General features: G+C 34.4%; 1 protein-coding gene across 7 annotated transcripts in view; it reads right to left on the reverse strand.

The window, feature by feature from the left end:
• Positions 1–16033, reverse strand: part of LOC135130013 (uncharacterized) — a 420354-nt gene that overhangs the window by 126663 nt on the left and 277658 nt on the right. For all 7 annotated transcript variants that reach the window (XM_064057308.1, XM_064057306.1, XM_064057302.1 and 4 more), the window contains one exon: positions 12934–12991. In XM_064057308.1, coding sequence (XP_063913378.1) covers positions 12934–12986 — 53 coding nt within the window. In that variant the 5' untranslated portion in view covers positions 12987–12991. The remainder of the gene's footprint in view (positions 1–12933; positions 12992–16033) is intronic.

Genomic DNA, 16033 nt, shown 5'->3' on the forward strand with positions numbered 1-16033 from the left:
TTTAAAATAACAAGAATTAATAACGACGAAATTTCGGAGATTTCAGGATATTTGTTACTAACTTAAGAGTAATTTGAATATGATTACACTATTTAAAGAGAAGCTGAAAACTTACCCTGTCAGCTTCGGTTGCTTTTAAATGGCAGCTTAAAAGTTTCAACGGAAATTCATACACGAATGTTTACCTATAACAAAATCAAAGCGAAGATCACACCGCCATATTTGAGAAAGTGGAATAGTATTTTTAAGAAATCAACAAATTTTATAAAGAAAATTACAAATCTAGGTGCAGCAAACACATTAAATCTCATTTTATTTTTAACATTATATTACCATGACGTATTACGTTAATATGTAAACAAACAGTAGCTCTAAACGTTGGCGAAGTTGGCGCGGTTTTTATGTTGTCACCTGGGAGGTAGAATTTACCTTGATTTTAGCTGGCTTTGAACACTGTTTTGTTTCAATACACCACTTACAAAAAAAAAAAGAATAATAGGACACAATTCGTCCCAAAATACAAAAACTATAATTTCAGTTTTAGAAATAAACTGACATTTTGAACAATTCCACTAAATTACGATCCTTGATTGAGCCCAATAGATTTTGGTTACACAGGTTTTTTGTAAATGTAAGCTTGCATTAATTTGGTTAAATTAGCAAAACGGTCCGAATATTTTGGGTGAGGAGCTATTATGATAATTATTATTTTATTAGTAATTATAGCCGGGTGCAACATTTCTGTATTTTTACATTTTCAAAAAAATGGGGTGGATCGTTCTTGATTAGATACTTCCACAATAGGTCTGGTAGCTTCGGAGACTATCTATCTAATAAAAATCGTTAGACAGACATGTTATCATACCTTAAGGATCATAAAACGTCAAGAAAACTTGTCAAAAAATTATATTTCAATGGCGATTCTGGAAAAATCCTAGGAGTAATCGACGAAATGAAGTGGAATGTAAATTTCTAAATACTAAATCAGTCAACGACAAAAATTTCGAGCTTCCATTCCTTTAATTACATCGCATTTGGTACAAAACACGTCTACAATATCCAACGCATCTTTTATGCTTTCATCGTCTCAACTTCTTCGTGTGCGTAGATATATTTCATCACATTTATCTCTCAATAAATCCACATCGTTCTGCATTTTGAAGAATACGAGGTTAAGGGTGGAGTGTAAAAACTAAGTAATGCACAGCGAAATTATCATAATACAATTTTCTTTCTCGCATCGTCAGGAAATGTTCTGCCAGAACAGGAAATAATATTCGCGGAAAGTGGCGTCGTAAAAATGTACGTCTACATCCCCCATCTTTATTTGATACATTTGAATGTTTAAGATTGACTCGCTGCAACGCTAAAATGAGAAGAAAAACTCCGCTTAAAATTTCTTGTATTTCTTGATTGCTCTTATAAAACAGAATATTCGTTTTATATTATCATAAATGGTGGGTAAATTGGCGCCAAAACATTTTATTCGGCCCGCATACACCATCAACTGGTTGAAATGAAATTGCATCATATTAACTCCGTAATTCAAAAACGTCGTTAGAAGAAAAGATGGAACTGTGTGAGTTTCCCACATCTTTATAAGCACACCGGAGATTGTAATTAATAGCACTCTATCTAACATACTCTTTGAAATTGCAAATATAACGTATGTTAAACTAGAAGCATAAATATGAAAGCGGCTGTTTAACACCATACATGTAGTGACTATTCTAATATCGTGAAGCTGTAACTGTATGTGACGCATTACGTGCGACGAAATTTATATGGCGTGTAACGTACTCGAGTTGTGGAGTGTATTGAGTGATTAAATTAATGAATTCAACAATTTTTCTTATTACTTCTTTTACGGAACAAAGTATAGACCCTTTATGTTGTTGACAAGGACTGGACTCTACAACGATAAATGGCAGTAGTACTTTAATTTCTCAAGTAGCAGTACGAGGTGGAGAAAATTGCGACTTAAAGCACAATTCAGTTAGGTTGCCACAATGCTCTTCAGTGATTTCGAAATGTACAAAAAAATACACAGCAATTTTTCTTTGCTACCTGCACAAAAGGTGTATTCAAGTTTTCAAGATGCAAGGTTACAAAAATTATTTTACACCATAATTTACAACTTTGCCCTATCCTCAGAAGTACGGGCATTCCTTACCTGTGTAAATACAGTGTGTCTGACAAAGACAGAAAAGAAACATACCAGAACGATGTAATTGGTACAGTTTTACAACACCTTGCCAAAATTAAAAGAATTCTACTGCAATGACGAAGGAAGAAACGAAGATCAAGAAAAGATCATATAGGTAAGAATAGCAACATGGAATATCAGAAGTTGAAATCAAAGCAAAAGTGAAATTCTGCTTTAGATGAGCGAAAGTTGACCTTTTGATTCACAATAAATACGAAAATAATATTATAAACATCAAATATATTTGATCACGACTACCAAGTGAGCTTGAAAATGAACATTAACATCCAGCGTATCCCTCAAAACAAGGAAAACGTAAATACGAAAGGGAAAAATTCTTTCTGGGAAATTCTTGAAATATAAAATACATAGAAAAATTGGTCCAATATATTGGACAGAACTTACCTTGCCTCTGATATACAGTCCTGGCCATAGAAAACTAGACCACTGGGTTTTGACAATTCAAAATTTTTAAAAATTTTACAATAATTAAAGTTCAGTTTTCTATGGCTACGACTGTACATATCCAGCTTCTTCAAAAAATTATAAAATTTGATTTTGGGAATTTTATATTTTTTATGGTAACAATATAAGTGAAGATAAAAATACCTGTGGATTGTGAAAGTACAGATAGAAGTGCACGCTATGCGAAGATTTCAAATGAGTTTTTCCATAACAAAATTTAGAATGACGTCTTCAATATTTTAGCAAGGACACCATCAATTTGTGTGCGGTGTAATATTAATAATAATGGTACTATATGCCCAACATTTCGGGAAAATGCAGCGAACCGTTCTTGACTTGAATATAAAATAATTTGGTTCACTCATTAACTTGTACCTTGTTTAAGCAATTCTAAAGTAAAAGTACGGCCTTTCAGGAATATAGTAGTGTAGAAATTACACAGATTTCGCAATAACACACTGCTAAATTCCTTGCAGCTCAATAAGTCAACTGCTGTGTTGACAATTCAGGTATTGGAAATGTTCAATGTTCAACCTCATTAAATTAGTGTACTTAGGAGATTTAGTTTATTTAAGGTTTGTTAGTGGATAGGGACAGAACAGTTGTCTATAAGCGGAGGTTCGTGCAAGTACAGTGGTGATTGGTATAAAAGTAAAAGCTTAAATTCTCGTGTTATTTCAAAGTACACATGGTAACTCCTCAGAATTTATAAATTTTTTATAAGAACAATTAAAGTTATGGTATTCGCCCTCAAAGTTTAGAAAGTACGGCGTCCGTCGTTTATAAAGTAAAACGTTCAGAATGAATCAAGTATGTCGTGTATCGCTTGTCGAATATGGGCTTCGTCGTTTACAAAGTACGGCGTCACTTATTTGAAAATGACCGTGTTTGCATCTCTTGCCAATATAAATTTTAACGGATGTGTAGTGTAAAAAATAAAGACGGAGTCATAAAACACAAGTATGCTATTTTATTTCTATGGAACTCAAACAAGTAAAAAGCCAACATGCAGAATATGTTCAGATAAACAATACTGACGAGAAAGAGTGGGTAAACTTTTAAACAAAATTATAACTGATAAATTAGGAAAAAAAGACGATAAGTGAAAAACAAGAAATATTTAAAGTAAGAAAAAGCAGGCAGTCGCCAGGATTAACTGGGCACCAATGCAATGCTATTGAAAAAAGCAGACTTTGGATTGATTTGTGAACTAAGCAAGCTAATTCAAGTGATCTTCGATGAAAAAAGACTTCCCGAAAGATGGACGGCCCGAACACCAATATTTAAAAAATTGGTCGAAAGTTATTTCGACAGAACTTCCCACGCCTCTGAAGTACAGTGTAACAAATTCTGCTTCTTTGAAAAATTTTAAAACTTGATAACCTCTACACACTAAAAACAATATAGGTATGACTATACGAGTCACATCATTAACGCGAAAATTTGGATGTCTAGATGACATCATCAAATTATTGGTGGGGCTGATTAGCCAAATTTTGGTCAGCGTGATATTCCCAACATATATACAAAATTCGACAAAGAACGGTTAAGTAGTTCAGGAGATCTGTCTAATAAAAATCGACACAGGGACAACAGACAGACGAAAACAGGAGACCACATTTTTCGTACTGTAGAGGTCATGAAACGTCGTTTACGCTCGGGAAGTAAAAAGGTGACGGGAAACTATCTGATAAAGTGATACTGATAACACTGATAACTCTCGTGACATTATTAGATACCACATTAAAATTATCAAAGAAAATGATAACTGCAAAGATCAGTCAGATAATAATTATTATCGGATGAACAACAAGATTTCCGTAATGACAGATCCTGTATAGATATAGAGAAATATATATTATACAACAGTTGGCTGAAAAGGCTTTAAAATTTAATACAACGTAGTATGTATGTTTTGTAGGTCTGGAAAAAGCATTTGATAAAATACAGTTGAAAACAAAAGGAAAGTACCAGAAGAAATAGTTGATCTAATAAAATACCATACATATACACAGATAATACAATTACAATTAAAGTAAATGACCGGTACTTAAAAGAACAAATACCGGAATAAGGCAGGGGGATTATACAAGTCCCTTGTTATTCAAAGTTATAATGGATGGTACGTTATAATATCACAACGGAAAAAAGTACCGAATGCGAAATGCGGAAGTCACGACAATTTCTTATGCTGACGATGCGATATTGACTGCTGAAACAGAAGATTAACTACAAAGACTACTAATGAAGATGATTCAAGCATGTTAGAAATATGACATGAAAAATTCAACGAAGAAAACTAAGTGATGACAATCAGTAAAGAATCAGTACGGCGCATGTTGAAAATTTGCAATGACATTATTGAGCAGGTATGTATATAAATTCGATTACTTCGAAATACACTTGACAAGCTATGGAGTAGTTAAAGATCAGGTGAAACAACAATGTGTAAAAGCAACAAGAGTATAGGGGACTTTGGGGAAATAAATGTATATACCCAGAAGCAAAAAAATAAAGGCAGACGATAGAATTTTAAGAGTAGCTAGCTAGAAACCTGTCACTAGTAGGGAAACGAGGAAGATCGTCCAAAAAATGGCCGGAATTACTGTAGATTTAGAAGGGACAAGTTGCGGCCTATAGAGAAATTAGAAGATAAGAACATATCGAATTGAAAAATGAAAAATTGGTCCAAGCTTATTTAGTCAGAACTTCTCTTTCCTTTGAAGTAGGTACAGTCCAACACATCACTTTGAAAAAATAGGTAACAGCAGTCACAGTGTAAGAACAATGCGTTATTAGCACGACGTTTAACCACCTTAATGATATAATAAGCGATGAGTTAGGCGGATTCATAGACCTACGGTATTCCTTGCGTTACGTTCGAGAAGTAAAAATTTAAAACTGTCACCTAAATTGGCAACCTCTGGTTGCGAGTAACAAAAATAGCAGGTGTTTAATATTAATCTCCTCCTATCTTTTATCAATAATCAACCTTGATTTTTTCATGCTGCAGCATGACTCATACGTCTGTAAACCGCACGCCGGTTTTCGCGATAATCCCCTCGAAACACTTATAGCAATAACGCTTTTGTTCAGTGCTGTTTCTCAGTATCTACGCCATAACCATAACCATACCCACACCTCTGGCTCTTCCAGTCTTTACCCTTGCCATAACCGTGGCGGCGGTTGCACACTCCATCAAAATTAAAGCCCGCTTATTGGGTTTGCTTCGCAATATTTTGACGTTCAGGCGTACCACTATAAAAGCGGATTTAGAAACGCGCGTCATTTAATCCCTGATTATGTTTACCACCAAGGGCGTCTTTGTTCGGTAGGTGCAAAGTAAACAGGCCGTGTGTTCGCAGCGGACACTTCGCGCCATCTGCTGGCCCTTATACCTATGCAAATTTCCACAGGATTTCCGGTATTATTACAGAAAGGGATCACTAGCACTCCAGCGGCAGATGCGATTCCTGAAGTTCAGCAAATCTCGAAATCGGGTTTCGCAAAAATTCGACTATATAACTAAATCCTTTGAATTCTAACTGCTGCACATTATTCACGACCGTTCGAGCTTGGAGGGATCAGTTGTCGCGGAAATGTGAGGAATTCGCAACTTCGTTTCTTTTTGATAAGGGTTGGTTAAAAACGATAATGTTAAGGATTTGTAAAAGATGATCCATAAATGGGGAAAATTTTTGAAGATTCTTGCGCGAAAGTCGCTGAAACAATGCGATGGTGCGATATTATGTCAAGGTGGGAAGTTTATGAGGCAAGGTGAACGTTGACGGATGGCAACAAACCATAAAATCCAGTTCGTAAGTCGGTCACGCTAAGCGGAGATAAAAATTGACATGTCTACAAACAGATAGTCATTCCCGAATGAATCACTGTGTTTAATATTAACCAGCCGAGAGCACTTTAAAAATCAAGAAAAAAGCTCAAGTGACTTTCAGCACAATTATTACTTTTTTAACGTTTTGAGTAGACAATTAAAGAAGCAAGTAAACAAGGCGAAACAAACGTATGAGATAAGGATAAAAAATCAATATATTAATTAATAAACGTATATTGACGATTATACGGAAATGCAAGCCCAGCTTAATTTTACCACAGCACAATTACATGTGAATGAAGATAAAATAAGGTCACTTACATTGATGCTTTTGGAGTATTTTGTTCTATCGTCGATAGTTTAGCGCCACACTGTATGGCAATATTTTTATTATCTGACGCGTAAGTTATACTATAAACAACGTCAAGTAGATAACGATAAATCTCCACGGATACTCTCATGACTTCTCCATGTAGCATCAAGTACAAAACACAAAAAAACTCTCAGCACTGCATTTACATGCTTTATTTTCCGATCCTAAGTTGGTCGATTTTACCAACGCTTCATATCTCCTAGAATATGAAAAAGTAGGTGTCCCGTTTCCGCTTGTCCGACAAATAATCTTCGAAACCACTGTACTCTGGGAAGTTATTAACAGCGAGATTCATTATTTTAGTAGCGTAAGTTTAGACAAATTAATTTAACTGAAATGAGAAATATTATAAACACGATGAAAAAATTAATCCTGATTATTATTATTTAAAAATAATAATTTATTTAACTATAGAGAAATTTCGGTAACACTTTCGAACAAGTTGTATATATTCAGTTCTTAGACACAAATACTTAATCTTGTCTCGAAATCTCAGTATGGCTTTAGCTTTAGATGAACTCTATTCATAATTGAAGTAATCAGCGACCTTATATTTCTCATTAGCGAGGGATTCAAGAGTGGGGAACATATTGGGGTTGTGTTCTGTATTCTTTCGAGAGAATCTGCGTCGAATACAAGATATTGATTAACAAACCTAGAACTGTGAGAAACAAAATGAATCCTTGCTTATAATATAAAGTTATTTTAAAATCGCCAACAAATTATGCATTACAACGGTCGAAAATAAGTCTATTAACAATTTGCATAATGTGGAAGATACAATAGTTCAAATGACAAAAAAAATCAAGCCTTCAATTCTGTTCAACAAGACTATAATTATAGAATATATGCACTTTGTAAAAAGGATAAAAATTAGTTGCAAAATGACCCAAAAATACTGGGCATTATTCAGTTCTTCGCTAAACATTTTGCATTGTAATATGATGGATACTGTTAATAGTGGTGTCTCTCAGGGATCGAATTTAGTAACACTTAAGAAATTAATTATGACATTATCATAAAATTTTATTAACAATCAACCGTCAAGGGTAGATTTCTCTAAAATTAGACTTTGACAAAATAATTAATCATCATTATCCACTGTTTTTTAGTGAAGATTTCTAAATCACAAACGGTTGAAAACTGCTTAGACCTTTCTTTATAAACACTGTATAAAATCGCATGCAAAATCATACATTTCACAAATTATTGTTTATAGCACTACCAAATGCAACAGGTAGAACCGAGGCGCCACTAAACTTTAACTCAAACAATACGTCGTAATACTATAAGCTCAAACAGAAGTAAACATTTCCAAAGTGACAATTGCACATTTAGAACTACAAGAACGTTTAATCAGGAGCAATCTAATTCGCGAGTGTAATTCCAGTAATGTCTTCTTTTAAAATCGCGCATGAAAATCAGGCGCCAACGACTACTAATTGAAAATATCGAAACGACGTAAACGTTATGCGACACATTTAAGATCGCAACTCAAACCACGTTTCCTCCAATGTTCGTTAGAGTGCGAATGGTGTGCGAATAGCTTTTAAAAAGCAATCTGTGAGCGATATTTGCTGTGCTCTTTAACTTGATCAATATTCATCAACTTTCCCCGATATCTATCACACGCTTTATGAAATATTTGTCATATATTGGTACGTGTCCACAATTGGCACGCAATTGATTCGAATAATTTATTGAATCTACGCCAGCATGTATTATTGAATAACACGAATTCGCCAATAAATTAGAGGGCATGGGGTTAAATGGGGTATACCTGCTGTCTGCTGTGGGCATTGTATTAAAAATGGACTCGAAAAGACCACATGTATGCTGAATGTATGTGTAAATCACTTTGGCCAGCAAAGCTGACAGTTGAAGTATTTAGGTAAAACATCACATAGTAGTAAGGTAGTGTGAATTGTGGCTTGGTTTGTGTTTTATTTAAAGCGTGCAAAAATAAGTGGTATCCATAAATCTTCGCAGATTCCAGGAAGAAGGAGGTTCATCAGTTCCATGATGGGCCAATTGTAGTTTTGATGCAGATTATCAGTGTGTCGTCTGTGGACGATTTTATTAGGCAGACAATCCCTGAATTTACTGGAATACCCAAAGTCTGTCTATTCATTTCCACCAAAAATTGGATTTCAAATTTTGCCAAGTAAATCTCGTTTGGCATTCATATTGTGATACGCTCCTTCGTCCACGATGTAATTAAAGTTTGACCCTTATGTTTGTATTTTTACTATATAGTAAGTATGTATAGGGGTTGCTATAGACTAATAACAAAACCTGCAGAACTCAATTTTATTTTATTTGCATTTAAATATTAATTATAAAAAAACTAAATAAAGACCGACTACGTATTTTTAAATCGTAACTGGAGCATTATTTATTTCTTGTGCGGCCGCTCACGAGACTCTGGAGAATCGTTTTTCCGGTTTAGAGAACCCCAGGTGGCGCTCGAGCATCTGTTTTCGTACCTCCGTGTCTCAGGGACACTTGTTGGTCCAGGGCGTGGTGCTGACGTACGCCACAACTCCACTTGAGGTATGGTGTCGGAATTACCCATACTGATAAAATTACAATAATATACGAATCTGCCTTGGAAAATACGCTCTAATGCATTAATTGTGGTTCAGATACCATGAAAGTTCCATCTTTGAGCTTTTTCCTTAAGTTTAACGAGTTTCGATCTGTTAAAACCCTGTTATGTTTGCGAATTGATATTGTAAAAGTTGGACATCTTCAATGTAATTTTTGGTGTCAATAGGAGCAGTTCTGTAAAAACTTATTAAATTTAAAGGGTGTTAAATCGCAAATTTCCAACGATTTAGATTTGTAAATTTGGTTGTGTGTTTGTTTTTTAACAACCTGTAAATTTTAGCAGGTTTGATCAGAATTACCCCTATTGATTGGTTAAATTTGTAAACATTTTAAATTGAACGAAAAAACCCTGTAGCCAACTTGATATCGCAATTGGCAAAGCTCATTTTACACTTTTATAAAAAGTGGGTAATTGTTGGTCAGGATTATTCGCATTTGAACTGATAAAGTCAATACTGTTTAAACTCCATCATAATAAATAATTAATTAGCAACAGTTGAGCTGAAAATATTTTAATTGCTGGAACAACGAAACATGTATGGGGAGGCAGTAGTGGTCGATCAATTAAAGTATTTTAAATTCAGGTATATCGTTAGTTATTATTTTGTTCGAGTTATTAAAGTTGTTATCGTGATTTCAAAATATCATAAAAAATTATGCATTTCTGTTAAAAGAAAATGAAATTTGATTCATTGTATCTCGCCAAAAAAAAAAACGAGAGAGCTGATTATTAATGTACCAAAATGTTTTGAATATTATTTTAAGTAAATAATTGCAGGCTATTATGACAATAATTATCTTATTATATAATTAATAATTATTAATAAATATAAGCAGGCGCGACATTACTGTATTTTCAAATTTTCCAGACAATATGGTGAATCTTTCTTAATCTGAGAAATAAAAAATAACTATCAGAAATGGCGGATCGAGATCGAACCCGGCGTTCTTCAGTTGCAAAACGAATACACTTATCACAACTCCACCCGGTCTTAAGAACAAGAATCAGTAACTACATAAAAAAAATTACAATAACAATAAACAGTATCAAAGCGGATGCATAAACCACAAGTACAGGAGTACGTGGAGAACTGGAGATGATCAAATAAACTTTGGTTATATAGCATCTACACGGTATTCCCACAGTACATTTAAAATTTGATAACAATTAGTCCGAAGGTTATCTGTCTAATAAAAATCGACACAGATGGCAGGCGACAGCAGACGACAGACGGAAATGGAAAACCTATTTTCCGTAATTCGGGAGTCATGAAACGTCGAAAAAACATGAAAGTAGCCATTTAGCAATACAACTTAATCAAGGTGATTCACTAGAAACAGAAAAAATGGTCTAACACCAAAGTTGTACAGTTCTTTGAGGACTATACTCTGAAATTACTTTTAACGATACAGAGTGTTGCGTTTTTGTAAGGCGTAACACATAATTTGTTGTTTTTTTTTATGAAAGCCAATATATATATTTTTACATATTTTGATTGACCTCTTCTTAAGCTTTTTATATACAACCAAGTTTATTTTTGAAATTTCGCTGCCACGTTGCCACGTTATTCCAATTTTCTTCTCAAGTTGTGCGTTACACGTTAAAAACAGAACACTCTGCATACTTAAAAATAATTTTAGAGTATATTCCTCAAATAACCGTACAACACTGGTCCTTGACTTTTTTCTTACAGACATCGGGGAAGGCTTCGTTGCCTTTATTTATTTTTTTCAATAATTTGTATACTTTGGATGTTTGAACACACGTTCTTTTTGTAGACAGTTCACACACAGCATCCACATATGTATAGTGAACCAAAAGTTATAAGGTTATATGGCCATCATAAAATCATCCCATTGTGTCGAAGTTAAGTTGTTTACAATAGAAAAGGTTTTAGGGTCGTAAATAACGTGTCCACTGCAGCTCGACCGGTTCTTGTGGTTTCGTTCAGGGGGGGCTTTCACTAAATATGAAAATCCAACACTCCACTATTTCTTTACTACCTGCAGCCGCTGAGGGTTCCGAAATAACCACTCCCTTTGAAAGCCGGCCCTCTTAAATATGAGCAAGAAATGTTTAGAAGATGATTTATTGCCAACCGGTAAGCTTAGTGCGAACCACACAAAGGGGGTATTTATTTGCGGTCAACTACTTTTATGATGGCCCTATAACCTTATAGCTCTTGGTTCACTATATGTACGTGTATATACACTGACCGGCAAAAAAACCCAGCCACTCTGAAAAATTTCGCAAAACCACTTTAAAAATTATTAATTTAACTAGTGATCGTTATTTTATTAAAGAACCATTCACCATTGACACATGATGTACAAATTAGCAAAAAAAGGAAGACAAATAAACACAGAATTAAATTTAATTTAACAAAATAACATAAACATACCAAGAACAGTATTTTCCTAAACAAAAAAAAAAAAAAATGAAAGAAGCTGTGTTTTTCATCATTTGTTTATAACTTTGGTAATTCATAAACGTGTTCACGCGAAAACAATTCAATAACTCTTACAGACGTCTCTCAAATTGTGGCTCTGTTTCTGTTATTTTGTTAAATTAAATTTAATTCTGCGTTTATTTGTCTTCTTTTTTTTCTTCAAAATAAGACGAATCGCATGCTTCGACAAATTTCATAAAAGATTATTCTACAATGTAGGGATTAGTCAAACTTTCACCAAGCCAAATAAGTTAAAAAAGTTGCCGCGGAAATGTAGTAAAACTATTTGCTTATTATTCTTATTAAGACGAGAGCGATCTTGTCGTAACGAGGCGGTAGCCGAGTTAAAAAATATTTAAGGCCTCTGTATAGGGGCACTTTGCGTAGAAAATCATTTGGTTAAATTAGCTAACCATACGTCATTTATTGTAAAATATTTTTATCTCATATGGAAAAAATACGTAAAAACCGGTATTTTGAGCAAATTCTAACGTGAATAGCTCTTTGCCTGTATTATAGTTTTTATTTATTTTTTTTCATATTAAGTATTAAAAATATGTTTCCATAAAGTATATGTATAATATTAAGAGTACATCAAAATCGAATATTTTGCTTTTGTATATTAAGAAGTTTTAGAGAGAAACTTCCGAAGTTTATCAAAATAGTATAAGGTTCCCTCAAAAAAGCGGCAATGCAATTTTTAAAATGAAGACGATAAGGCTTCTACAATTACATACCTTTGTACCTATCACATCTTTTATGGCATTTTGTTGCCATTACTAGGGAGAAAACAGTTTTTATAGTTAGAATAATTTTAGACAACACATTTTTGAAAACTGCCACATAAGGGTACAGAAAAAACTGACAATTTCATGTCAATAATTTCTCAACCAATTTTACAGTTTACTAATATCAAGAAAATTTGACTTTGAATGCAAAATATTGTGTCAAAATGTTCTAGCAGAAAAGGAAAGCTTTATCTGGGACAACTTACTCAGGATTTCCATGGCTCGTTCCTCTCCTCAACGCCATGCCAGCTCGTGCCATTCCACCTGAAACAAACGTTAAAATTAGAAAAACTCCTCAATTATCTTTATCGAATTCATGAGAGTAATCAAAAAATCTTCCCCAACCTATGGGTAAATAAGAACAGCCTGGGGTTGCATTAAATGGAAACTTTAATTAAATTTAATCGAATTAAAGAGTGAACTCAATTACTGCTCCCCGTGTACAGGTGCCTTCATTAATTTTCGCCGTAGTTTTAGAAAACTCGGGCACAAAAACTGCAAGGTGGTGAGACTGATTCATTATTTTAATTAAATTAATATTTATGAGGGCTTAGTTTAAAGTTTCCTCACTTCCAGAGATACGAATAAAATTAATAAGGCATAGAATAAATGTTTACGTTTGCACATTGAAAGCGAGCAAGCGACCGTGAACTTCGCGAAAAATGGAAACACATTAACGACCGCTTTCCCATTGAAGTGTTGAGAAGAAGAAACCGTCTAATACAGTTTCCTAAATCAAATGACACTGTCTGGAAAGGCTAAAGAAAATTGAAGATGGAGTTTATTGTTGAATTATTCCCTTAAAATAAACTTCAGCTCCGTGTCGGATTTACAAGATTATGCGAGACGGGATAAAAAGGTGAGGAAACTTCGCTGGTGATACCATATTTAAACTGCTTTAAATTCATTCTTCGATGAATAAATAAAACTTGATAACATTGATTTATTCTGGACATAAAATTGTTATTAGAACGCATAAAAACACTCGTTTTGAATTTTTATGAATTTTTAACGGAAGTTTTTCATCTTACGTTTGATAATATACGATCGTCTTAATGCTCCTTTGTACCTTTTATGAGGGCAGGTCTTTTATGTTCTTGGGGTTCTTACGACGGCCGGCAACGATTTATTATAAAAATATATACCCACTTCAAGCTCTTTTTTAAGAAGAGCCGTGCGGAGAAAAACAAACAATATTAATGATACTAATAATAATTTGCCATAATACAATGTAAAGAGTATTTTTCATGCTTAAACAAACTGCTTGGATGAATTTGTCTCAACCACTTTCATATCAAAAACAATGAATTGTTCACCGAGGAAAATATCTTTTAGCTGTTATTACGTTGTTACGAGTACGTCTTCTATTTCGTACAGAACAACACCAAACGCAAACAAAGCATAAAATGAAAACTGTATGGAATATGTGAATAATCTCACTCGTGAGAAATGGAATCATTTCGTGTTCCGTCTTAGCCACAGTAAAATGAGAAAAGTTGTTTTAATAATAATTGAATTGATTGAAAGCGTGCTACTTCCTCATTGCTTGTAAGATACAAATTTGCTGTCAAATTAATATGTTGGCTATTAAATTCCCTGTATTTACGCGGCGCGGCGGCTCCTTTAAGCAATTTCCTCTAATAAATTGTAGGAATTAATTGGAGGCTCAAAATCAAATTTGCATCGACGCTTATACAAATCAGTTCAACTATTTCGCTACAGAGTATACACAATGTAATTTCAAACCGGGCACATACTTCAATACAACTGTTATAAAAGAGCAAACTTTCGTTAACTTTAATGTAATAACAGTTTCCAATACTTCATTCGCTGGAAAAGCATAGGCTTAGAGCTTAAGACAAAGAAAGGAGATGAGATTCGGGAGCGAAATGAAGAATTCAATTTCGCCAAAGCTAAGGAATAATTCAGGACTTTATATCTGATAAATCCTTTGCCTGTGGTTATCAGATATCTCCGAGCTTATGAATTATAATTATTTCTGAAAGTGATCTCTGCTGCTGAAATATTAACAAAATGTACAAGTTTCAGAAAGGAATATTAGAAAAACAAGGCCTTCGGAACAAAACTGGCAAAGTAGAAAAGTCAATGTGCAGTAAAAGTTGGACCAATCTTGAACTTTCCCCCAATTGCCTCAACATACTAATCATTATAGACATCTCTATTTATCTGTCCCTGCATTAGTAGAAGATCACTATCCGTGTAATTACAAGAGAGAAAAACAACATGTACTAAAACAAAACAGATAAAGACGAATTGGCCACAAAGCTGCCCAAACGCCGATAAATTAACTCTGGCAACTCGAAAAATTTCTTGTCAAACTCTTCAACTAACTATAGGGTAAAGTGCACTAATAAACAATGAGATCTGGAAAGACTAGAGACAAATTACCTGTTCTGATATCGATCCCTCCACAGAACAAACAATAAAATGGAGCGATCAAATATTCGAACAACAATGAATTTTTGTGACGACCAGCACATTCCAGGTTCACAATTGCTGCGAACGAATGCTTTAATTGAATAAAATAAAAAATATCATCCACATCTGCGCATAAAATTAATATTCATGAGTAATTTCTCGTCAACAATTTTAATAAAAGAAAAACAATACAAAATTTAGCAAAAGCAGATAATTAGCAGCATTTTCATTCCATCGTGAGCAGAAATTGAATGGAATTATCTTTTGGAACGTTTAATTTGGGCCCTTTGTTTTTGTTACAAAAATTAACATTGATAAAATTAGCGCACGCGGTGGTGGATTTATACGGCGTGTCTCGTCGGTATGGTACGTGTTTGTCGTCTGAAAGAAATGATGATATTGAAATTGTGTAAGTGGAGCACTAGATTATAAAATATACTACAACTAGAAATACCAATTGCATTTTTTGCATGTAGTTGGTGATGGGTTATTGTCCCGGCAACACCGACAATTGTATGATAATAACAGTAGTGGCCGACAGGCTCTTGTATGGTCGCCAAAAGGTAGATAGTGTTACCGGATCAAAACTACGAAAGCGCTGCAGTCAATGAGAATCCTGGATTCGTGCCGAACTAGTGGGCGGAGCCGATGCGAGTCTATAAAAGCGGCGCGGTTCGGGAGATTCGTGGCAGTCGGCAGCGAGGACTAGAGCAAGAAGAAGCCATCCAACCACTTCGGGGACCTGGAGGAAGAACTCTCCGGCGCTGGTGCGGCCGGCCGGCGACCTAAGGAATCCACTCCAGGGGCCCCCGTAACTCGTTTAACAGATTTGCCTTGTTTTATTCACCACCTTCCCGAGCCATAAAA

This window comes from Zophobas morio, unplaced genomic scaffold (genome assembly GCF_036711695.1).
Source record: "Zophobas morio isolate AGI-343-1 ecotype UQ-CSIRO unplaced genomic scaffold, CSIRO_AGI_Zmor_V1 ptg000017l, whole genome shotgun sequence".
In the NCBI taxonomy this organism is placed as follows: domain Eukaryota; kingdom Metazoa; phylum Arthropoda; class Insecta; order Coleoptera; family Tenebrionidae; genus Zophobas; species Zophobas morio.